Source organism: Peromyscus californicus, unplaced genomic scaffold, assembly GCF_007827085.1.
Source record: "Peromyscus californicus insignis strain IS unplaced genomic scaffold, ASM782708v3 Scaffold_8__1_contigs__length_139910024, whole genome shotgun sequence".
NCBI lineage: Eukaryota > Metazoa > Chordata > Mammalia > Rodentia > Cricetidae > Peromyscus > Peromyscus californicus.
The window spans coordinates 81,705,062-81,730,359 of record NW_026294606.1 but is presented as its reverse complement, the minus strand read 5'-3'; the positions used below and the strand labels follow the sequence as shown (position 1 = coordinate 81,730,359).

Below are 25,298 nucleotides of genomic sequence, written 5' to 3'. Positions count from 1 at the left end.
GATATGATTTTGTCAACATGACACAATTCAGAATCACTTGGGAAGGAAGTTCCAATGTGGGATTGTATAGGTCAGGCCGACTTGTGGCTCTATCTGTGTGGAATTATCTTGATTACATTAATTGAAGAGGAAAGAAAGGAGGAGGCAACACTCCCTAGGCAGGGTATCTCGAACTGTCTAAGAATGGAAAAAGTGAGTTGAGTGCTTATAAGCATATAATCATTAATTCATTGCTCTGGACTTGACTGTGGATGTCATGTGAACAGTTTCTAAAGACCTTCCACTGTAGCTGTAGAGTTTTCTTTCCGGGTCCTGCCAAGCCCCGGCAGTCCGACAAACCACTTATAAAATAAACACACAGACGCTTATATTATTTAAACTGTTTGGCCTAATGGCTCAGGCTTCTTGTTAACTGTTCTTATATCTTAAATTAACCCATTTCTATAAATCTGTACCTTGCCACGTGGCTCGTGGCTTACCAGATCTTCACATGCTGCTTGTCATGGCGGTGGCTGGCAGTGTCTCCCCCTGCCTTCCTGTTCTCTCACTTCTCTTCTCTGTTAGTCCCGCCTATACTTCCTGCCTGACTACTGGCCAATCAGTGTTTTATTTATTGACCAATCAGAGCAACACATTTGACATACAGACCATCCCACAGCACTTCCACTGTGGCTTCCCTAACATAGTGGACTATGACCTGGAATTGTGAGCCAAGTGCACCCTTTCTCTAGTGGACTGTGACCTGGAATTGTGAGCCAAGTGCACCCTTTCTCCTTTAAACTACTTTTGCCAGCGTACTTTATCACAACAACAGGAAACAAAACTATGTGAGAGACATTTCCTAAACTCAGCATGAGTGCAAAAAAAGTGTTCAAGTGATATCCAGTGTTGGACTTACTCAGAGGAGACCCGTCAGAAAGCCCATGGCCAAGCTTGGGAGTGACACTGAGTGGGCCTTTGAAAAGAACAGTAACACAACTAACTGACACCATGAAAGTTTCTAGGAGAGGAGCGGTAAGGTGAGGGTTAGGTGAAGTGTGGTGAAGGTGAGGTGAGGTGAGGGTGGGGTGAGAGGTGAGGGTGAGGAGAGGTGAGGTGAGGTGAGGGTGAGGGTGAGGAGAGGTGAGGAGAGGTGTGGTAAGGTGAGGTGAGGGTGAGGAGAGGAGAGGGTGAGGAGAGGTGAGGAGAGGTGTGGTAAGGTGAGGTGAGGGTGAGGAGAGGTGAGGAGAGGTGTGGTAAGGTGAGGTGAGGGTGAGGAGAGGAGAGGTGAGGAGAGGAGAGGTGAGGGTGAGGTGAGGAGAGGGTGAGGAGAGGTGAGGTGAGGTGAGGTGAGGTGAGGTGAGGAAAGGTGTGGTGAGGTGAGGTGAGGGTGAGGTGAGGTGAGGTGAGGTGAGGAAAGGTGTGGTGAGGTGAGGTGAGGGTGAGGTGAGGTGAGGTGAGGTGAGGAAAGGTGTGGTGAGGTGAGGTGAGGGTGGGGTGAGAGGTGAAGTGTGGTGAGGGTGAGGTTGGATGAGGTAAGGGTGAGGTGAGGACCCCATTTCCAGGTTGCCTGTATCTTTCCACATCGTGCTCTCCTGGGTCTCGCCAGTAAGGGGGCCTGCCTGAACCTCAGACGTGTGCTTCTTTTGCACTATAATACCTTGATCTGCTCAGAGATGGGACTTGATCTTGGGATTAGACTGCGAAGAAGCCAACAGTGGAAATGCTATTGAAATATCACTGACCTCAGAGGGGTGCCCAATGTCAAATGTGCTCCGGCCACTGTGACAGCATTTTATACGTCACAAATTTGCACAAACACGTGGTTTATGAAGAGATACGGCAACAGATATCACAATGCTGTTTATGGTTAAGAACTTAGTGCATGTTGAAAAACCTCTTGAAGAAAAAGAAATACAAACTGAATGCCATACCAAGTAAAAATGAGCCCCAAACAAAAACCTGATGTGGTGTGATCCTGACTCTACAGCATAGAGAACATACGGTAGGGAAGCTAGAGAGGCAGGGTGGGTGGGTGGATGGGAAATAGTTGAGATAAATAGATGATAGATAGACATAGGTATCTTGATTGGTAGATGATAGGTTCATAATAGATGGATGATAGATTGATAATAGATTAGATAGGTAATAAGAAGATAGATAACAGCTTAATTGGTATAGATTGATTAGAGATTGGTAAAGATTTGATAGAAAAAAATAAATGATTTAAATAGATTCATAAATAGATAAATGTGGAGATAATAGACTAGCTTGATAGATAATCGGGAGCTCAACTGATAGTAGGTTGGCAGATGGATGATAGAATAAAAGGGACACGGGGGAAATGCTTTAAGAAGGGAACATTTGCTTATGAACATAGAAACAAGCTTTGCGGGGGAGCCCGATGACTTAATAAAGTGGAACTGTCTCCAGTGCGACTCTGAGTTCTGAATACATGTTGTGTGGCTATGGTAGAAACTGGACTGCAGGCTGGGAGCTGGGAGGAAGCAGCCTGTCACAGTCTGCCTTTGTTTCAGGGAAGAGACCTGGGAACACTCAGCAGGGCCCTTGGTAGGAGGCTTCCTTTGTCCTCTGAATCTGGGGGCATTATCACCCACATTGACTTCAGAGCACCCCACCCCTCCACCTCCCCCCACACACACACCACCCCCATAGTCGCCATGAGGAAGGGAAGCCTGCTCCAGTCCCTCCCTACTGTGCTGAGCTGCCTAGTCTAAGGAAGGTCAGGCTGCCACACCCTCAGCTCTGAAGCACCCACCTGGAGCTGAACTTGGTTCTCATCACAAGGCCCCTGAACACAGCCTGGGCTGGAGGACACAGGCCACAAGGGCAGGAGGTCCACAGTCACTTTCAGCCTTGGTGGCTCCCTGGAAGCCAGGACTGCACTGTCTCTCTTTTCACACGCCTACCTTTGCTCAAACTAAAATTGCCCTAATTTGCACCTTGAGTGTCTCCCCAAGGCCTCCGTTGGTAATTTGGGGGACAGTGGGCCTTAAAAAGGGTGTTGTGTATATATACAGGGTTCTCATTTCACAGGGACATGGGGCTGTCTGTGCTCTTGAAAGAAATGGCCCCTGGGCCTCTATCTTGTTCTCGCCTTGCTTTCTGACCATGAGATGGGCAGCTTTGCTTTACCAGGTTCTCTGCTGGGATGCATGCTCGTCACAGGCCACAAAGCCAAAGGGCCACCTCCAACAGAAACCTCCAAACCTGTGAACTAATGCAGCCTTTTCACTTTAGGAGCTGAATGGCTCAGAATCCAGAGAACGAATTCAGCAGGTAAAACGCTTGCTGTACCAGCATGAGAATCTGAGTTGCATTCCCAGAACCTTCATAAAAAGTCAAGCTCAGTGACACGTGCTTGTACTGCCAGTGCTGAGATAAGTGGATCCCTGGGGCTGACTGGCCAGCCTAGCTGAATCTCCAGGACCCAGGGCAGTGAGAGACCCTGTCTCAAAAACAACCAGGGTGCACAGTACTTGAGGAACAGCACCCAAAGTTGACCTCTGGCCTCAGTGCAGGCATACACATGTGCACAAATACACATGCACACATACCACCATCAACAACAACAATAATAATAAATAAATAATCATTAGAAGAAGTTGGAAAAATCTGGAGCTTGTGAGAGCTACGGAAGGCTGACATGAAGATGTCTGCGTAACTTTAAAAAGAAAAACTAATGAAGGCTTAGAGGAGGCAGCATTCCTCAGAGTAACCAGGTGAAGAAACAACAGATGACTGTGAATGACTAGTTACGGCACAAAGACACAACCCTTCCAGAAAACATGTGTGAAAGGTGTGCTGGGGTGAGTTCACTGGCCGGCCGGCCTAGCCTACGTGGAGAGCGCCAGGCCTGTGAGAGATCGTGTCTCAAAACAACAACATGAGGCAAAGAAACCAAATAAAAACAAAGCAGACCACTCTCGAGGAACAGCAGCTGAGGTTAATGTCTTTGCTCCACATACACTTTACACACAGGCACCTGTCATGCTCACCCCCCGGAGAGGCAGAGAAGCGGTGGGGATCAGGTAACACAGCAGGCAGCGTTGCGTGGATATGGACTCCATCTCACGGGGCCCTCCCCAGCTCTGGGTTCTTCTGGGATTACTCCACTGCTGATGGATCCCCCACAAAGACCAAGTTAGCTAAGGCAAGTGAGAGAGCATGCTGCACCGGGGAATTTATGCGACAATGTCGTGCAGTATGGCCAGCATTTCAGAAAGTAAGAAATCAAATCCAATTTCCTTTAACTTCTTTTATTAAAAAAAAAAATCACACGGAGTCTCATTGATTCTGTGGTTTATTAAAAAAAAAAAAAAACAAAAAGCAAAGTCCTTGATTTACTTCCAAATAAAACATCTTAGTGATAATGTTTGCTAACCAAGAAATAGAAAGTTGCCGGGAAGGCAGACACCTTGATTTGCTTCTTTCTGCACAGCTAGTTAGTGCTTTGCACAGTAACTTTATCTGATTATAAGCACTTGTCCATAATAAAAGAAAAGATAAAAAATTTAAAGATATAGAAATGGGTAAGGAACATAATCTTTTAAATCTTTTTTATGTGTATGAATGTTTTGCCTGCATGCATGTATGTGTACCACATGTATGCCTGTTGGATTTCCTAGAACTGGGGTTACAGATGGTTGTAAGCACCATATGGGTGCTAAGAATCGAACCCGTGTCTTCTGCAAGCTCTGCCATGAGCCATCTCCCAGCCCAGAGATCAGTATGTACCTAGAGCTAGACATATTTCCTTCACAATTGAGGGAGGGGGTGATGTTGGGGACCAGATTTCTCCATTGTGATTGTACTCGTGTAGTGTTAGGGATGAGGGGGATAATCCTAGTGGAGGATCAGAAAGACACCCACCCTGAGATTTCCCCTTCCTACCAGCTCCAGGCTGTGTGGAAGCCAGGTGGAGGAAGATGGGGTTTGGACACAGCAGCTCTCTGTATCAGAAAACATCTGATAAAGATTGATACAGATTAGCTCTCCTTCCGTTAGTGGTTCCACCACAGCATCATTGGTCATCTGTGCTTTCCTGAGAAAACCTGGCTTAAGTGTGGCTTGTTCCTAGTCTGTTCACTACCACACACCTCTGGAGGGTCTGCAGCCACTCTACAGTGATCCAGTGTGTTTCTCAGTCCCTGGGCACTTTTTGTCCTACTTGGCCATTTTCCTAAAACCATAATCCAGACCTTTTGAAAGGGAAATACCCTCGGCCTTTCTTTCTTCTTTCTCTCTCTCTCTCCTCCTCCTCATTCCTCTCTCTCTCTCTCTCTCTCTCTCTCTCTCTCTCTCTCTCTCTCTCTCTCTCTCTCTCCCTCTCTCTCTCCCTCTCTCTCTCTCTCTCTCTCTCTCTCCCTCTCTGTCTTTCATAACAGGGTTTCTCTGTACAGTCCTGGCTGTCCTGGAACTGGGCTCTGTAGACCAGGCTGGCCTCTAACTCAGAGATCCCTTCTGCTCCCAAGTGCTACAGGAATTCTTAGAAGGAAATCTTTATTCTTTTATGACTCTCATGGATGGCTATTAGGGTTAGAACTATTTCATCGGGTAGGGTGAGGTTGGGGATCAACATAGGCAAAGGCCTGTGGCTTGTGAAGGGCTTAGACTCTAAGTCCAGGAGCAGCCAAGGAAAGCTCTGTTGGCTGTTGTGGCTGCTGAACTCAGCACCTGAGGGACAATTCCTTTTAATTGCAGAAGGCTACAAGGATCTCCCTGTTGCCTTCCAGGAAGTATACATCTGCTCAGGCACCTTCATCACACAGGGAAGAGTCTGAAGGTAGAGGACTCTAGCAGAGGGAGAATGCCACCTGGAAGGGTTGATTACCTTCTGGACAATTAAAAAAAAAAATCCACAGTAAGTTTACATTCCCCAGGAAGTTTACATTTTCTTTGCGATGATCAGGGAGCCACATGGATACTGTGAACAGAGACAGAAGGGGCCACTTCCTGTATCCCCACATGGAAGGGTGAGCCCTTCACTAGTTACCAGGAGCATCCATTTTCCAGAGCAGGAGGAATAACTTGTGGAGCTTCCCCTGTGGCTTTGTGAATTCCATTCCTCAGGTGTAAGTTTTCAGATCTCCCCTAGCTGCTGGAGCCAAACAGGTGCCCTCTGGCTCACTCCGCAGGGCCCTGTGTCTCAGCCAAGGATCCTGACATTCTAAGCAAGGGTGTTTGCCTCCCTGGCAGCCACAGAGCAAATGCACAGCCTTTTAGGGGGCGGAGAGGGGGTGGTGATGGGAGGGAGTGTCGAAATTTGCAAACTTGGGATCCTGGGCACAGGGCCAGTGAGAGCTGGGTGAGTTGCCTTGGTGTTCCAGGGAAGGAAGCTGGCCCACCAGCTGCATTCTGGGCATGGTGTCTGACACAGAATGGTGGGGAGCGAGGCTGCTGTCAGCTCTAGAGAGAGATGCAAGCTGCTTCCTCTGTACTCCTTTAGTGCTGCTTTTCTTACAACTTGGGCAGGATCCACTCTCCTGAATGTGTGCAAGAAAGCCTATTCCCTATATTCCTTGGGACCTGATTGGATAGTACTTTGAAGGGAGTACTAAAATGCTAGCAGCCTTCAGCACCCAAATGTGACTATAGTATCCCTGAATAACTCAATTTCCTAACATTGGCACTGGCTATGGCTTATCTCTTGCTGGGAAGGGATTCTAATTCACACCCCTCACACTTTTAAAAATAGCTTTTACGGTTGCCAAGGGGAGGGCCTGGTATTTACTATCAGAGAATATATGAATTAAAATACTAGCTTTCCCCCGCTCCTGAGACTCCCTGGCAATACTTAGCTGAGCACTCTGATACCTGGGAGAAAGCCCTTCCCACAGAATGTCCTGCCTTCTTCACAGGGCCTGACCCAAAGGCAGCACACACCAGGATTTAGTTGCTTAGTATTCGTACCGTGTCAAGATCGGAGTGAGCGCTTATACTGCAAAGCTGGGTGTGTGGCGGCCAGACCAAACACAGCAAGCAGTTCAAATCACAGTTAGATTATAAGAAAGCACAGGGCAGAGCCTGCAGGCCTCTCTTGTCAGCGGAGCAGTACATGAAAGGAATCACTCCATAAAGGCTGGTAGGGAGGCTGTGGTGGGTCCAGGCTTGTTCTTCCAGGGCTACTGTTACCTCTGAAAGTTGGTTAGGGTTTTAAATATATTTTTCTCCTCCTCCCCGCTCCCTTGCCTGCCTCCCCACCCCCTTTATCTTTTAAATAGAGAGCATCTCTGCCAGGGTGGAGAAAGGGACAATCCCTTGTGTGTTCCCACGTTTCACAAAGGGTCAGTGATAGTGGAGGTGTGAGCTGGCCCCGTGATTACTTCTGGAAACAACAGACTCAACAAGGGAAACGGTGTTTGGACAATAATTCACATATGTTAATGCTTAGCTCCATCAATGCCAGCTTTATTTTCTCCTTGGTATACACAAAGCTGGCAGACAATTTTAACTGATGAGGTAATGTCATCTTTAATTTACAGAGCCTTGAGCTGTCCACTCAAAGCAGTGATGTCATCCTGGTGATTGTCTCCTGGGGTTTTCCATAGACATAAGTCATGGGTCCTGGCAGTTCTGTTAACGACTGCGTGGTCATCATGAAGATTTGCCCCACTTGATTTCTTTTAAATTGCCAAATACAGTTTATGTGACTGCCATATTTTAGCCAGGCCTGAAATGAATATATCCCAGGATTTTTAAGGCAAGTTAAGGTTTGAAACAAATGGGTTGCAATGGTTTCATGTGAATTCTAGGAGAAAAATTAAGACAAATCAGGATTGTCAGTCTCCCAGGTGGCTTGGTAAATAAAAAGAACGAAAGGGCTGGGGTTTCTTCGGTGTAATGCTTGCTGCACAGGCATGATGTCCTGAGCTTTAATCCCCAGCAAGTACATACAAAGCCAGGCGTGGCAGTATGCATCTCTAAGTACTTGCCCTGGGAGGTGAAGATGAGGGTCCCTGGCTCGTTCACTGCCTAGCCAGTCCAGCCTGATCGGCGAACCTTGTTTCAAAAAATGAGGTGGAGAGCTCTTAAAGAAAGATAGCCAGTGTTGACCTCTGACCTCCACACACACATACACATACCCCCCCTGCACGAACGAACGAACACACACACACACACACACACACACACACACACACACACACGCTTTTAAAAAAGAAGGAAGACAAAAGCAAAACACTAAGAACTGTAACCCCAGACGAATGAAAACTTCCCCATTCTTCTCGCAGACACCTTGTGTCTCCTGTTGATGGTTTTCTGTCTTTTAAAGGCCGAGCGCACATTAACCAGGTGTGACCCTTTATCACTGGTCCCATCAGTATGATCCTCAAGCCTGGGTTTTCCTTGATTTCACGGTTGTGTTGTTTCTTTTCCCAGCACTATCCCTTTAAGGATTCTGGACCGGCGAGTATAAACAAAGTTACTTTCCAATTTTACATCTCCCCCCCCCCCTTTTCTTGCAGACTTTAAATCACGCTTTGTGACATAAGTGTGTGCTGGGGGGCGGGGGGAGGTATTCTGTCTCAGCCACCGAATGTGGTTACAGAGAGAGTCCTTTCTCAGAAGACTGGAGTAGGGCAGAATGGCATTAAATAGTGAAGAATCTGTTTATTATTCCGTGGCCATATGTTTAGAAGGTCGCTCACAGAAATCAAAGTATTGTTCATGGGGCACTCTAGCCAAGGAGACATTCTGAATTCATAAGAGAACCTCGCAGTTTGAAAAGAATGCCCCGCATTATGCACAGGACACCCCTACCACAGACAAAGCAACACTACTTAATAATAGAGAATTGTGCTTCAGAGAGTTTGCTTTTTCTTGTTAATTGGTTACTTTAACTGACATTGTCTGGAAGTATAATGGACACCATTCTTCTTAATGGTTCTGTGCTGTTGATAATGTGCACAGGCAATGCAGTCCATTTTAATTATTGCATTTCACTCTATGTTCCCTCCCTCTGTGCTAAGCAGTGGTAAATGCAGATGGTGTATTTTTTCCCCTTGACGGACCGTACCAGATGTTAGGTTTCTCCAGTTTTGAAGTTGAAAGGACCTTTCTCTCCACCTCACCATACCTCCCGTTCTTGTTTGCAAGGTATGACTACGTGGAGGTGATTGATGGAGAGAATGATAGCGGTCGCCTGTGGGGCAAGTTCTGTGGGAAGATCGCACCTTCTCCTGTGGTGTCTACAGGGCCCTTCCTCTTCATCAAATTTGTCTCTGACTATGAGACTCACGGGGCAGGGTTTTCCATCCGTTATGAAATCTTCAAGCGAGGTAAGTAACTTACATAAGAACAAGAATGGCTAAATGGGTCTTTAGTGTTGTTTGATTTCCCAAAAAAAAAATCACGTGAAAAGAAAGATGACGGTCATGACTTCATCCTTCCATAAAGAATTGAATTTTTTCCCTTAATGTTGGAAAATGTTTTCAATAAAGAAAATATACCCATGATATGGCAGAAATATGTTTAAAATGGATCAAAAGTACTCAGAAATTTTAAAAAAAAATGGTGTCACCCCAATGTGTGCTGACTATTTAAATTCAATGCATCACATTGAATTCTCTGAAAAGTATTGATTCTTATCTTTTTCAGAAATAAGCTAAAGTACTGCTGGAGTTTAATACATTCTCTCTCCTTCTCCATCTCCCTCCGGCCCCCTCCGAGATCTATAACCCAAGTTAGCCTCTAACTTGCTATGTAGTTGAGAATGACCTTGAACTTTGATAGTCCTGCCCCTCCTTCTAGGTAGAAGGATCACAAGTGTGTGGTCCCATACACCAGGCTGGCCTTGAACTCACAGAGATCCGCCTGGCTCTGCCTCCCGAGTGCTGGGATTAAAGGTGTGTGCCATCACCACCCAGCAGTTTGACTTCTTTTGTGTCAAGGGGAGTTAGTTAGTCCCTGTTACATTAAATCTATGCATATTCCTTAGCATATTCCTTTCACTCATCTGACAGTTCATAAGCTTCCAGTTTTGAGGAATTATGGCCAGGACTTGAAAAAAAAAGAGAAAGTTTACCATCTTACAAGCACTTTCAAAGATATCTACCCCCTCCAAAAATGACTGGATGGCTTCCCAATATGCAGTACTACCTAGAGCAATGGTTCTCAACCTTCCTAATGCTGCAATCCTTTAATACAGTGCCTCATGGTGTGGTGACCCCAACCATAAAATTATTTTCGTTGCTACTTCATAACTGTAATTTTGCTACTGTTATGAATCATAATGTAGATATCTATGTTTTCCAATGGTCTTAGTTGACCCCTGTGAAAGGATTGTTTGACCCCAAGAGGGGTCAAGACCAACAGGTTGAGAACCACTGACCTAAAGACTTTCGCTAAGACCAAACTGGAAATATTCCAGATCCAGTCTGCAACAGGTTAGCGCATAAACACTGTGAGGTGTCTGGAAACTACTGCAGATTCCTCTTGCATTAACTTTTGTTTCTGTTATTTACATTTTTAAGTCGGCCGGAATTTTATGACAATCTACCAACAGTGGCTTAAGTTTTAAAACACATTGTTCTGAAATACAGGAGAAAGTGCTTGTTTAAATAGAAAAAAAATCTAGTCACAACAGTGTCAAAAACCTAAGGAATTCCAGATCAGCGATGGCTGAGCCATGGGAAGAAGAGCCGCTGGGAGTTGGGGAAGCATCAGTATGACTTCTTTACATTTCAAAGATGTCTGCCTCATGTAGAAAGAACTTTCTGCATAATTTTACGTGAGCAGAGGGCTGGGCAAACAGTGAAGTGCTTCTTGAAGGCATGAAGACCTGAATTGGACCCCTAGTGGACATGTAAAAAGCAAAGTGTGGTGGTACACGTCTGTAATCCTAGCACTGGGGAACTGGAGAAGTAGGATCCCGGAGCATGTTATCCAGCTGTCCTAGCCTACTTAATGAGCTAGTGAGAGACCTTGTCACAAAAAAAAAAAAAAAAAAAAGAAGAATACCTAAGATTGTGCCTACACATACATATGCCCTCTACACGCACATACACAGAAAGAGAGATGGATAGTGACAGAAAGACGGAGACAGACAGAAATTAATATAAGCACATACTTAGAGTATAACTGATAGTTTACAAACCACATCAGGATGGACCCATGATTACAGGGATCCAAGTGTTCTTGCATTGGAAGTTGTGTGACTTGTTATTCCTTGTTATACCAAAGGTATTACATGTCTGCATGTGCCCACACATACATTCACATGGGCTTGCTTTCTTGCCTAGGGTATCATCAAAGGCAATAGGTGTCAGAAAAGGAGTAAGAATAGACTTTCATTTTCAGTACTTCTAGAAGACCCAAAGCTAGTGGAGAGAGATGTGATGGGGAGGAGGGAAAGGCAGAGGGATTAGGAGAGGTTGCTGACATGTGCAAAGTTCTTCTTCCTTCTCCACCAGAGCCCACAGCACTGTTAGTCTACCCTCTGTTCCCCCTCATGTGTCCTCTCTGTAACTGTTCTCTTCAGTTTCCTATAACAGACAGACAATCACAAACTCCTTCCAGGTCCACCGCCATGAACCACTGAATAGACCAAAATTGTGCTCTTGCCAATGTAGCTTAATCCTATTTGACACCTCCCCATGAGCCATCAAGCCCCTGTCATTGGAACCCATCACTGGCCTCTTGCCTGGTGGGTTAAATTCAGTCCTGCTGGATGCTGGACAGGGCCTGGGCAGCCCTTGTCCTTGTCTACCTTCAACGGTCACCTGCTCCAATGGGCATCCTGCTCCAGGACTATGCTGTGGTCAAAGTGTGAATTTTACTTCTGCCACCGCCTAGTGGTGTGGTTGGTTGGCACATCAGTTGCCCAGTCAGTGGAACCCAGTGTGGGCATGTGAAACCAGGTGGAATAGAAACATGTCATTCTCGCACCTGTCCACTGACTCATCCTCAGTGAGCACTGTTATAGCAAGTTCAGATGAGCTGATTCCTTCAAGCCTCAGTGGTCTTCCAGGACGCACTTGGCCTTTTAGGAAACCTGATTCCAATCTCTCTTCTCAGGACACATTCCTAGTTAGCCTGACTTTTTTTTTTTCTATGTACATGCCCAGGTTGTCCTCTATGTGTACACTGTATACAGTACACAGAATGTCTGTGTGTACAAGTATACTGTATACTCATATATTACATTTACCAATGTTTCCCTTAATATCTTCAAGTTTCCTCGTGTAAAATTTGCTTCATTTCCCAACACTGTTGCTTCTATTTGAGAAATGCAGAAACCCACTTTTCCATTACTACACATATATTCTGTATCAAAATATTCACAAAATACCTGCATAAATATACATTATTCCTCAGAAGTCATATAATGATACAGAACTCGCGGATTAATGATCTTTTGAAAACTCAGCACTTCTTTCAGGGCTCAGCAACTTCAGAAGTTTCTGAAAAACACATGGATTATACTGATCATAGTTTAATGCAACCAGGAAATTAATTTTTTAGATGCTGGCTTTGAAGTTTTCAGGGAATGGGTTACAATTATGAGAATTTGCCATTCAAATCCCAAGAGCTGAGGACAGGACTGTCCTGCCTGGTAGCCTTAGCACCACTTTGCTTCTCCCCTGGTCACCCTAGACCACCCTGACTGTCTCCCCAGAACCCCTTTTTTCCCTTACATCTGTTCTCCCAGATGTTGGAACTTTGGGCCACTAGCCCAATATTCACCTAAAGAAACTTCTCTGGGACACCCATGCCTCCAGCCGGTCACACTTCCTTTATTCTATCTGTTGGCCTAGGCCACTGGCCCTACTGATGAAGGAGGTTAGGGCAGTTTCTATGGACCTCAGTGTCAGGGGCTGAGTGCTGGTACTTGGCACAGACTATGTAATACAGAGTCTATATATTTAACAAGGCTCAGAGAGGACTATTACTCAGTTGGTTGAGTGCCTGCCTACCATGCAGGAACTCCTGGGCTCCACTCCCAACACCAAATAGACTAGGCATGGTGATACTCTCCTGTAATTCTATTGTGTGGTCAGTGCAGGCAGGAGTAGCAGAATTTCACCAACATCCTCAGCTACAAGGAGTTTAAGGCTAAACTCCTAGGAAATAGGGGACCCTATCTAACTGTAACCCCAAGAAAACACCTTAGCTATTACAGTTGTCCATCCCCTTTATCATCAACATCCAGATGTGACTTCTTGTGGCCATACTAGGTACTTGTCATCTTCCAAGTCATAGCCAGAGATTGGCACACCTCAGGATCTGTGTTCACTAGCACTGCCCGCCTTGCCACTCCTTCCCTCCCTCCCAGGCTGGCCTCACTCCTGCTCAGCCTTGGGAGCTCCTTTGAAGGTCCTGAGCCCTCTCTTGCCACTGCCCTGCCCTTTGGAGGAGACGCTTTTTCCATGGGGCAAACTTATATAACAGTGAAAAAAGAAAAACATTAAAAACAATAACAAAACCAACCCTTTGGAGCCTGGGGGTGCGGCTCAGTTGGTAGAGCACATGCACATAGCCCTTTTGAAAGATGAAGGCAAGAAGACAAGAAGGTCAATGTCATCCTCAGCTACAAAGCAAGTTCCAAGCCAGTCTGGGTTCCCCAAGGCCCTGTCTCCAAAAACCAAACCAAAACAAAAAAATTTTCTTTTCGGTATATAAGTAGAGAAAACAAGAAATGATTATTCTTTTTTATTCAAATTCAAGCCTGGGGTCCATCTGAGAACAAGGAAGGCTCAGAAACCGCCTGAGGCTCCACGGGGTGTCAGTGGCCAAGGCAGAAATGGAGCCCACATCTTCTGGCACTCAGCCCAGTTCTCTCCCATCACCCCTTAGAATTTCTCTGCTATGTCAAGCCATGCGCAGTCGGGGATCACTTCTGGTGGTATACGGTATGGCCAGGCACCGTGGAAATGTTGAAAATTGTGCAGTTCTGCAAGTGGAATCAATGCTCAGTCTGCTTTTTTTTTTTATCTCATTGAACCATACTGTCATCTGGGCATGCTAACCTTTCTCGGGAGAAGGTATTAATGCCTTCTTTAAAGCTCTCTGTGCACCTTGCCTTAGAAGACCTAACTAAGGTGTTTCTTCCCCGGAGAGGAGGTTGAGACATCATGACACATTGCATCCTGGAAGCAAAATTCTTAGATTACCAACATCATATATCGTATCTTATATAGCATATACAATACACACATTTATTATATATTAACTATGTGACTATAAATTAATATAACAATACATGATATATTGATATGTAGTTAGGGTATATGATAGATGGGTATGTATATATTCCATACATAACTTGTGAATTAGTGACTCAACTTGGCATTATCACTGTCATCTAAGATGCTCCAGAGCATCCAGAATGGAGTGAAAACCTTTACTTAGAACTAACCTGTCAAAATACAAGAGGGCCAAGAGGTTTCAGCCATAATCAAATGGATTAACATGCAGAGGCCAAGCAGAGCAGTTTGAGCCCCATGTGAGAAGGTTTGGGGTACATTCTTAACAAGCCAGATCACCCTGGAAGGCCAGGTGTGTTAAGTCCCAGTAACAAGGTCTGTTATCCTCCACTCCTGAACTGTGCTAACTCAGAGGTTAACCAGCCAACTTTCCTCTCAAGAGCTGCCAGAGCCTCAGGTGGAAACTAGGCTTATTGACCTGAGCCACTAAAACCATCTGCTTTGATGTCTAAGAAGTTACTTCAAGTCACTGAGCACTTCAGAAGACTACTCAGTTCAGAACAGTGTCAGACCAGGCAGATGGCTCAGTCAGAAAAAGTACTTGTCCTACAAGTATGAGGACCTGAGTTCAATCCCCAACACCCAAGTAAAATGTTGGTGTGATGGAACATGCTTGGGGAGGCAGGTTCAGGTCATTGGTCAGCCAGACTAGCTAATCTGTGAACCCCAGGTGAGCTCCAGGTAAAAGTGAGAGGCCCTGTCTCAAAACATCCAGGTGGATAGCATCCTCAGGCTACTGCATGCATGCTCACATGCACTTGCATACACAGAGATGTGCACATGCACACCAGGATGCAAGAAACAATCTTGACTTGTCACCTTATTTCACCAGCTCTTGGAATTCTTACATTGACCTGTGAGTCACAGCTAGATAGGGAAAGAGAAGGTGACTCGAATGTCCTCAGATTCAATTCTGAGATTCAAAAGATCCCATTTTCCAGGCTGGAGAGATGGCCCAGTGGTTAAGAGCACTTTTTGCTCTTGCAGAGGAGTCATGTTTGGTTCCCAGTATTGGTATGGTAGCTCATAACCATTCCAGGATAATTCAACCTTTGTAGGCCCCAGGTACTCCTGTGGTGTGCATATATGCAGGCCAACACTCATACACATAAAAATAAAATAAATAGATCTTTAAAAGGGAAGGGGTGTCCCATTTTCTCTGCTTTACTTAAGTGTGTCTACTTGAAGATCCGAGCACTGGTGGCCACAAGGGAAAGTTGGCTTTTCTGCTGCATAGACAACCCTGCCCTGTTTGGTACTAGAGGCCATAGACTGAAATCTTGCTCATTCACGTAGCTGCAAGGTCAGCCTGCAGTGCATGCCCACCTCCTCTTGTTTTGCAATCACAAATCACCAGTTTGCAGTCTTGATAACCCTGAAGAGCTATTAAAATCACACATTGTAAATATGCACCTTCTATGCACATGCCTGGGAATGAGCACATTTAGGATGGTGTACTGCACCACAGCTGATTCTTGGGGGAAGGTTATAGTGTCAGTGTTGATATCAGGTGACGCCTAGCATCGGGGCTGTAATCACAGTTTATGGTGCCCTTGCTAACTGTCACACGTTGACACGCACCTGTGTCAACACCGCTCAGAGTGGGTCAAGTCACCCGGGGTCCATGTACGAATTCCCTTTCACATTCAGTTTGTCAAAGAGACAGAGGTCACATCTGGCAGAGTGACCGACTCACTGCCAGGGGAATCTGAAACCCAAACTCTCGGAGCTGAATCCTCTCCCTCGCCTCTGTAAATGTTCTATTTCACCAATAAACGGCTGTCAACCTTGAGATTTAAAGATCTGAGCTTGAAGGGGCTGTAATTATTTCTCTAGGGCTCTGTCGAGATTTCTGCAGCTTACTTACTCATTGCTCTCACATTATTTTATACTGTCCCCCCGCCTTTTTTTTTGCCTGAAACAGCAGATTCCTTTCAATGGCTCTACACAGATGGGTCACTATGATGAGCACAGTAAACCTTAGCCTGACTTACCACGTCAGTCGATGTTAGGGAATGGCTGAGCTGTGCCTGGCGAGGATGGCAATGACGGTGGTGGACTTCTCCTAGAAATCCTCTGCCTTCTCCCCTCACTATTTGTGCAGTTGAGAAATTTTCATAGTGCTCTTTTGTCTCTTGTTCACAGGTCCCGAATGTTCTCAGAACTATACAGCACCTAGTGGAGTGATAAAGTCCCCTGGGTTCCCTGAAAAATACCCCAACGGCTTGGAGTGTACCTACATCATCTTTGCACCGAAGATGTCTGAGATTATCCTGGAGTTTGAAAGTTTTGACCTGGAGCAAGACTCCAATCCTCCTGGAGGAATGTTCTGTCGCTACGACCGGCTAGAGATCTGGGATGGATTCCCTGAAGGTACCATCTAAGAACAGCTGGGAAAACCCCTCAAAAGGAGGAATCTTTTATAAACGTCATAATGCACACATCATTTCTTAAAAATAGCCAATAATGACAAGGGAAAAGAAAATGAAACTGTGAAGGGCGGGGATGGAATTTCTGTGATTAGAAAGGCCTTCCCAACGACACGTCCCAACTCCGTCACTGTGTACATAGGCAGTGGAGGCCGAGGAAATTAGTTCAAAGTCCTGAGTGATTTCTGTGACAGCCTGGGGACCAATGCATAGTTTTCCCAACCACCTTATTTCTGTCATTAAAACATCATTTACATCAAATCGCTCATTTTAGAAATAAGAGAGGGAGAATGGAGCAGAATTAAGGGATGGCAGTATCAGGAAGGAGAGGAGTAGCTGAAATTCTAAATGGGATGGTCAAGCCAGACCACAGTAAGACAGAACCATGTGAGCATGGGTTTGAAGGAGGTGGGGAAATAGGCATGCAGAAATCTGTGAAATTTTCTGGAGAACTAGAAAGTGAAACAAAAATCCACATGAAGTGCAGGGCATTTACCCACCAACCCCACAGTTCCCCAGAGTTTTCTTGAGTGTGAGCAGCAGGAAATATTAGATAGAAGGATTTTGATCGTGGAGATAAACAGATAGAAAATAAAGGATAGCCTCGAGAGGGCCTGGAACCTGTTCCAACGGCCCTGACTGTCTCTGCCCCAGAGTATTTATAGAGACGCCAAGGGGGTGGAGCAAAAGACCTCCCCCCAGCACAGCCAAGTGCAGACCATCTCAGACACCTGCACTCAGGCCCGTGGTTCTGATCATCCTCTATTCGGACCTGCTGGGTAAAGCCACAAGGAACCCAAGAACGGGCTCCCACAATGAAGATTCTAAGCCAAGTGGGGAGTATCAAGAACTTGTTGCAGCCACGTTGCTGATATTGCGCTTAGCCCAATCTCCTGCTAAGACTTCCCTGGAGAATCTGCTGCATGTCTTTGAAAGGGCTACTGAGAAGGGCTCAGTGGCTGGCAGTTGCAGATGTGTAGCCACCATTACAATGATAGGACAGTGTTCTTGAGTCAAATACATTGTGAGTGGAGCAGGTAGAATATGAAGGCAACTGCTTATGGTATTTGAAGACGACATTGAAATTCCAGTCATTTTATCAGTAAACAGCAGACAGAAATATTAGTGTTAGAGGAGCTTTTGACTAAATAGTAAATGAGTGAGTTAACGTTGGTTTGATCTATTCTTTCTCTTTTACCTTATGAAGAAGGTTATAATGATCTTACAGGAACTCCTTCATTAGATAATGAGATTTTCCCAAACATAGCGCTGATTGTTTTCCAAGCATTCAATCTGATAATTAGGAAAACAGCATTATAATAATGTGGTAACAATAGTTGGAATGTGTAATAATGGGTTTATTTGTTCACAACCCAAATTTGCAGCTTTCCTTTCTAGAACTTTCATTTAAAGTGACATCTGAGGAGAAGGTCCCATCAACCAACTTATTTAGAAGACTTTTAGAAAAAGGCACATTGTTATTAGTGTCAAGGGTTTCTTAAAGTGGTAATTTTCTGGTTCTAGAAAATCACTGTGTTGAAACTAAGAACAATATAAGAGTTACCAGCCTTATGCACCCGTGGTTTAAACTATGACAAAGTTGACTCATTTCCAGAGAGCACTGGCTTTGGATTATGAAGAAGTCATTATTTTGTTCTTGAGACAGGATTCTCACGTAGTGCAGGCTGGTCTCAAACTTACTATGTAGCTGAGGATAACTTTAAAATCCTGATCCTCTCATCTCTGTCTTCCCAGTACTAGGATTCCAGGCATTCCTCATTTATGCCATGCTGGGGATTGAACCCAGGGCTTCATACACACTAGACAAGCACTAAGTCATCTGAGTCACATCCCCAACACAAAAAACTTTGTATATTTGTTCATAGTTACCTGGCCTCATCCAGTCAACACCAGTACAACTGTATGGTCATAGCTTTCTCTTTTGTAAAGAAAATGGGAACCGATCCTCCTTGGTTTTTTGTCTGTGGCGCTAGAAACATTTTTGTTACTGTAGTTCAACACTCATAATTCCCATGCCAATAGACTTAGTCTCTGGCATCTTTTCCAGAAACAACATCCAAAAGGTGCAGAAAGCTTTTAGCCATCGCATGACTTTATGTTCCATCTTACCATAAACATTGAATTAAGTGACTAAGTAATTGAAAGCTACCCATCAACACAATTGACTTTGAAGAAAAGCAGTGGACTCTAAAACTCTGAATTCAAGACATGCGGGTTGTGAATCACACATCTCCACCTCTCACTCTCCAGAAGTTCGCGTAGAGTCACGAGTTCTGAGGGGAATGGTGTAGAGTGCCAACCCTGCCCCTGCAAATGGATACTGCATGTGTGTGGCCTAGACATGGAGCTAGGGAGTGAGGAGCTCACACCACTGGCATGCCAGCTTTCTGCCTAAGCTGGGAAGAAAGACCAGAACTTGGTTGTCACTGACATTGCAGAACTGATCGGCCGAGTCAGGAATGAGTTCCTTAGGAGCTAGATGAGTGCTGTAGTTTTTATTTACTTTTACATATAAAGTAGTCTAGTAAGACCATGTGGATAGAAATAGATGTGCCAACGTGCAAACTCTAAAGACTCTACCAATAGGCTTACTAATTTATGAAAAGTGAAGTGGTCTGTCTAGAGCCTAGGAAATGATTCCTTTCTGATTCATTAATCTCTTACTAGATGTACCTCTTTAGCCAGCGTAGCAGAATATGCCTGTAATCCCAGCACTTGGAGGGCTTGAGTAAGATTACTATGAGTTCAAGGTTATCCTAGGCAACACAGTAAGTACCAGACTGTCTCAAAAAAAAAAAATCTTTGCATTTGATTTTTGCTTTTTTCATATCAGAAGGCAGAAGACCACGTTATCTTCATTCTGAGGCAGGGCTGTGATTATTGGAAAGAATAAAGGAGTGGGGGTGCTGTTTTCTAAGAAGGACAGACATACTGTCACCTTCACATCCAACTTGATGGGACTAGGGTCCTGCGGTTCAAAGCCTGTACATCCCCCTTCCTGAAGTCCTCAGTGATTCACTTTGTGCATTAACTTCTGGGTTTGGGGATCATTTTCATCCATCTTTTTGGCCTTTGGGTCTACAATTACAGAAAGAAGAAACCCAGTGGCCCTATCCGAATATAGCACAAATGAGCACACGCGTTGTGCATGAGAGCGTCTTGTCCTCCCGGCTGAGATCAATATTGCATTAGCTTGTGAAGCTGAGGTCCCCCTGTTGTTCACGAAAATTCAATACCTCTTTGTATTATTGTCACCAGAGCCTTACACTCTCATATCTTGAGGGCTCCTAAGGAGACGTTCAGGGATCTGTCTAGGGGCAATGTTCTAAAAGACAGAAGGCAGATTTACCCAGCATGCCTCCAACATTATAAACCAGTGAGTCATGGAGACTCTCTAAATTATGAGTCTGCGTTAGACAAGTTCTCTTCTGTTTCCTCTTTCAAAGAGACTCCCCCTGCCACCCTCCCCAGAGGAATGGGTGGCAGGGGAGGGGGAGGATGGCTGTCAGAGCTTCCACGGGCACTGCCACTTCCCTCGCCAGCATTGACTGGGAAGGTCAGGGGCTGTGGTGATTGAGGAACAACCCAAGGATTAAGACTGTAAAAGTTTGCCCACAAACTAAAGTAAAAGATTATGAAAACCACACTAATGGAATTTAAATGAGGGGGAACCATGAGGAGAGGATGAATGGACACTAAGCCTCCCATTTATAAGTGCAGACCAAAATGGGATTCTTACCCAGGCAAGGGAAGAACTGAGTTCTTGGCTCCAGCAAGATGGTTTTTGTGCATACATTGTGGACAACCTGGAGCTCCTTGGCCAAGAAAAGAGGCGTTGAATTAGTGGCAGGGCCTCCCATCCCCGAATGAAGAAAACCTGGCACAGAGCTAGCACTTGGAGAAGAAATCCAGGCCAAGATTAAGCTGAAAAGAAGCGGAAACAATGAGGCTTCCATTTTCTGAGGCAAATGTAACAAAATTCTCTTTGCAACATTCAAAGCTACTGACCAGTGAGATGCTCTTTCCAGGATCATTATCAGTCTCCCGCCAGGGATGCCCTTGTGTTTTCCTCGTGATAAACCACATTACCCCCAGGTTCTCTCTTTCCAGAGAGAGGGTGATGGCCGAGAGAAGAGTCTTTGAATTCAGTCTGGTTGATGACTTTGAATACATCAAGTAATCGGCTATCCAGAGTCATGTGTAGTGGGATTAGAGCTGAGGCTTAGTGGGTAGAGCGCCTACCTAGCATACACAAAGGCCTGGATTCGTGTATACAAAAAGAGTATTGTGTCAAAGCTGGGCATTGAGCTCAGTTGGTAGATTTGCTTACTTCATCTAATGAAGCCCTGGGTTCGAGCCCCACTTCATATACCAGGCATAGTGGGACATGCCTGTAATTCTAATGGGGGAAGCAGAAAGATCGTAAGGTCAAGGTCATTGTCAGCTACATAGTGAGTTTGAGGCCATTCTAGGATACACATTAAACCTTTCTCAAAGACAACAAGAGAAATAAACTCAACTATGTGAACCACCTCAGTTTTTTGTGTGGTTTAAGAGGGTTGGTCAAACTCAAAACCTATCAGTCAAGGATCTATGTACTCTAAAATACAAAGTGTTCAGATGGTCTCCCCACTAGAAAGTCAGTGGTTCCTGGGGCCTTTGGGAAGAACAGCTCTTGTGGGGTTTACTTTTGCAATCATATTTGAATCACCTTACCCCCAAAGGCTGCCTTCTGCACCAGTTACATGCTTGGTCCTTGGAGACCCATGTCCCTTTTGAAGACCTGTCCCTCCATCCCAGGGAACAGGGAAAAGTCTACCTACTGGGATCCTTACGTGGAGCTATGAGTCTTAGCTGAAGTGCACAGAACTGTGGTTTTATGAGGCTGGAAAATAATCTACAACAGACTGTCCTTCAAAATCCAAGCCATATGGTATGTCTTTACCATATGTGAGATAAAAATACTAGAGAGAAAGTCACTACCTTTCTGTCTTGTTGATCTGAACAGATCAATGGAGAGGTCCCTCAGCTGCAAGGGGCTTCTGCACTCATTGCCGAGGTTGGGCTAAAACATTTCAGCAAAGGCACAGCTACACGAGCCAAATCAGAATTTGACTTTAACACAAACTAGTCAGTGTTCTGGGCTATTCATGGCCTAAGGCAGACATATCTCCTGCTGGGCACAAATGGTTGCTGTGGACCATTTCATGGCCACTAAACACAGTGTAGTACAATCCCCATTCTTGGGTGTGGAAGAGTTAAAAAACCATCAGAAATCAGAAAAACACATTATTCATTCATTTTGGTTGTAATTTATATACAAAACATCAGTGTTTGTAGTCTCTAAGTCTTGGATGGTTAGAATTGTCTATTAGTTGGTGGACTCAGTCCTGAGGAGTGTTTTGTCAAAGCTTTTTGTCTAAGAGTGTGATGTGGGTAGCTTAGGATCCAGAGCTGCATAATGGAATGAGGAAGGAAATCTGGGTTGTGTGACCCTGGATGCTTCCTGGGACATTATGTCTCCCCCGGGCTCTCCACTGGGGAAAGGAGAAGTGAGATATCCTGGACCTTGCCTAACTGGAGTCTTTCCCTGCTGAGCTGCAGAAACAGCTTGGACTGAATTACATTCTTTGCGATTGAAAGATATCTCTCTCTTTGTCTCTGTCTGTCTCTGTCTCTCTGTCTCTTTCTGTCTCTGTCTGTCTCTGTCTCTGTCTCTCTGTCTCTCTCTGTCTCTCTCTGTCTCTCTCTGTCTCTCTCTGTCTCTCTCTGTCTCTGTCTCTGTCTCTCTCTGTCTCTGTGTCTCTCTGTCTCTGTCTCTGTGTCTCTCTCTCTCTCTCTCTCTCTCTCTCTCTCTCTCTCTGGTGTATGTGTGCATGTGTAGAGGCCAGAGGGAAACCTCAGGCATCATTTCCCAGAAGTCACCACTTTGCTTTTGTTTCATTTTGTTTTTACATGTATATGTCCTCTGTGTATATGTGTATAACATGTTTTCTCATATATGTGAGAGTGTGTGTGTGTGTGTGTGTGTGTGTGTGTGTGTGTGTGTGTGTGTACATGTGGAGGCCAGAGGCTGGCATTGGGTGCCTTCCTCTATTGCTCTCTACTCGTTTTTCTGAGGCAGGAGCTCTCATGGAATACAGAGACCACTCACCAACTTGTCCTTGAGATCTCTGCCTCTACCTACTGAGCTCTGGGCTCACAGCTGGGCTGCCATACCACACCCTCACTGTTTTGTCCATAGACACTGGGGATTTGAACTCTGGTCTTTGTGGCATTGAGTCATCTCCCCAACCTGGTCCTTCCTGAGAACAACTGGCCTGGCTGGGGGGCGTGATTGTGCCTGTGAATGCCTGTCTGAGCACCTTTCCAAACCCTCTCCACAGATTCATCTAGTATGTGCACTATTCACCAATTAACCAGGGAAACTTGCACTAGGCTACAAAGTCTTTGTGTTCTGCTGAGACTCATTCTTATAAATGGTTATTTTTGCGTCTCCTGTTGAAGAAAAGATAGCCTGACATTCTCTGTGCTTCTCTTTTCCAGTTGGCCCTCACATTGGGCGCTACTGTGGGCAGAAAACCCCTGGTCGGATCCGCTCCTCTTCGGGCATTCTATCCATGGTCTTCTACACGGACAGTGCAATAGCAAAGGAAGGTTTCTCAGCCAACTACAGTGTGCTGCAGAGCAGCATCTCTGAAGGTCAGTGTGTATTCATCTCACAAAGCCCTGTAGCAAACACTGCCCATTATTTCTCATACACCTGCGGCCACACGAAACACTAAAGAAATGTTCTGTGAACTGTGGTGCCCACTGTTTGTTTTTCTCTGTAAAGAAAAAAAAACTTTTTGCATGTGAGTGTCAACTGGAAAAATATCATTTGCTGTATTTCCTCCACAAAATTATGTGTGAACCTCTGCAGTTAGGGAAGTGGAAAATGACTGGACACTGCGTGGAAACAATGAGAGGTGACCTGGAGGCTTCCCTGGCACCTCAAAGGCACAGGTATCAGCAACTACAAAGGACAGTTCCTGGCAGAGCCAGCCAAGGGTAGCTCATACACAGAGCCTTTACACGCAAGGATGCTGGCTGGAGGAGACCCTGGGGGACTCAGTTCCATTTTCTTATACAGTTAAAAAAAAAAAAAAGATGCATAAAAGAATGGTTTTTTTTTACATTTTAAATCAATTAATTTAGTGTGTGTGTGTGTGTGTGTGTGTGTGTGTGTGTGTGTGTGTGAGAGAGAGAGAGAGAGAGAGAGAGAGAGAGAGAGAGAGACACGGACAGACAGACAGACAGACAGACAGAGGATGGCTTACAGTTTTCTCCTTCCATGTGGATTCTGGTGGAAAAGGCTGTTACCTGCTGCACCATCTCACCAGTTCTACATTTTTTAAGACAGGCTCTCATGTGCACCAGGCTGGCCTGAAACTCACTCTGTAGCCAAGGGTGACCTTTAACTCCTGAGCCTCCTGCCTCTAACTCCCACGTGATGGGATTACAGGCGTACAGCACCATACCTGGATGTGCAATGCTAGTGCTTGAACCCAGGGCTTGGTGCATGCTAGGTAAGTAGTACACCTACAGAGCCTGAGACCCAGCCTGTAAAAGGAGAGTATTTCCATTTGTCTTCCATACCTTTCCAACAAAAAGAGTAATGTATTTTTTAAAGATCTTATTAAATACTCAGGGCAGGGCAAATAGCTCAGTGGTAGAGTACTTGCCCGCAATGCAGGAGTCCCTAGATTCAGTTCCCAGTGTTGCAACCCCTCCGCACAACAGAAAAATAAAACAAAAAGAAGAAATACTGATAAGCTCATGAGGCTAAGGGTTCTTTTGAAGGCCAGACAGAAGAAAACCTGTCTTTCATTGGTTTTGCTGAACTGCATCGCACTTGGGACGGAGTCCTGGGTGGGGCCTGAGTGTTTCAGAGCTCTGCTAGGAATGCTGATGTCTTCTGCCCTAATTCTGACTGGGAAATGAAAAGGCGAATAAATTCAAACTCTCTTTACACTTAACTTATTTGGCTAGTTAAAACCTTATCTGTGAGCAGGGCAGTGGTGACGCAAGCCTTTAATCCCAGCACTCGGGAGGCAGAAGCAGGCGGATCTCTGTGAGTTCGAGGCCAGCCTGGTCTACAGAGTGAGATCTAGGAAAGGCACAAAGCTACACAGAGAAACCCTGTCTGGAAAAAACAAAAAAAAAAAAAAGAAAAGAAAGAAAAAAGAAACCTTATCTGTGAGGACACAAATTTTAGAAAAAGGTGACATTTCCATTAGTTGAACATATTGGTCAGCTTTCCATTGATTCAACAAACATGAGATTTTTCAGTTTAAGAAAAAAGGTTTCTTTTTCTTCTTCTTCATTTTTAATTTATTTTATTTTGGCACATGGTCTCATGTATACCTGACTGGCTTCCAACTCAGTATGTAGGTGAGGATGACCATGAACTTCTGATCCTCCTGCCTCCACCCCAGGATGCTGGGGTTGCAGATGGTGTGCCCCACCACATCAGATGACAAAGTGCTAGCATGCCACCTGTGTGGCTCCGTTTATGCTGCACAAGCACTCTGTCAACCAAACCACATCCCTCTGCCTCCACCAGCATTTTGTCAACCTTAGCCCACATGGGAGAGTCAATAAT

At 45.1% G+C, this 25,298-nt stretch overlaps 1 protein-coding gene across 3 annotated transcripts in view; it reads left to right on the top strand.

The window, feature by feature from the left end:
• The window catches only part of Nrp1 (neuropilin 1), a 156,849-nt gene that overhangs the window by 56,120 nt on the left and 75,431 nt on the right, over nucleotides 1–25,298 (top strand). For all 3 annotated transcript variants that reach the window (XM_052728030.1, XM_052728031.1, XM_052728029.1), the window contains exons 4-6: nucleotides 9,097–9,278; nucleotides 16,350–16,577; nucleotides 23,201–23,356. In XM_052728030.1, coding sequence (XP_052583990.1) covers nucleotides 9,097–9,278; nucleotides 16,350–16,577; nucleotides 23,201–23,356 — 566 coding nt within the window. The remainder of the gene's footprint in view (nucleotides 1–9,096; nucleotides 9,279–16,349; nucleotides 16,578–23,200; nucleotides 23,357–25,298) is intronic.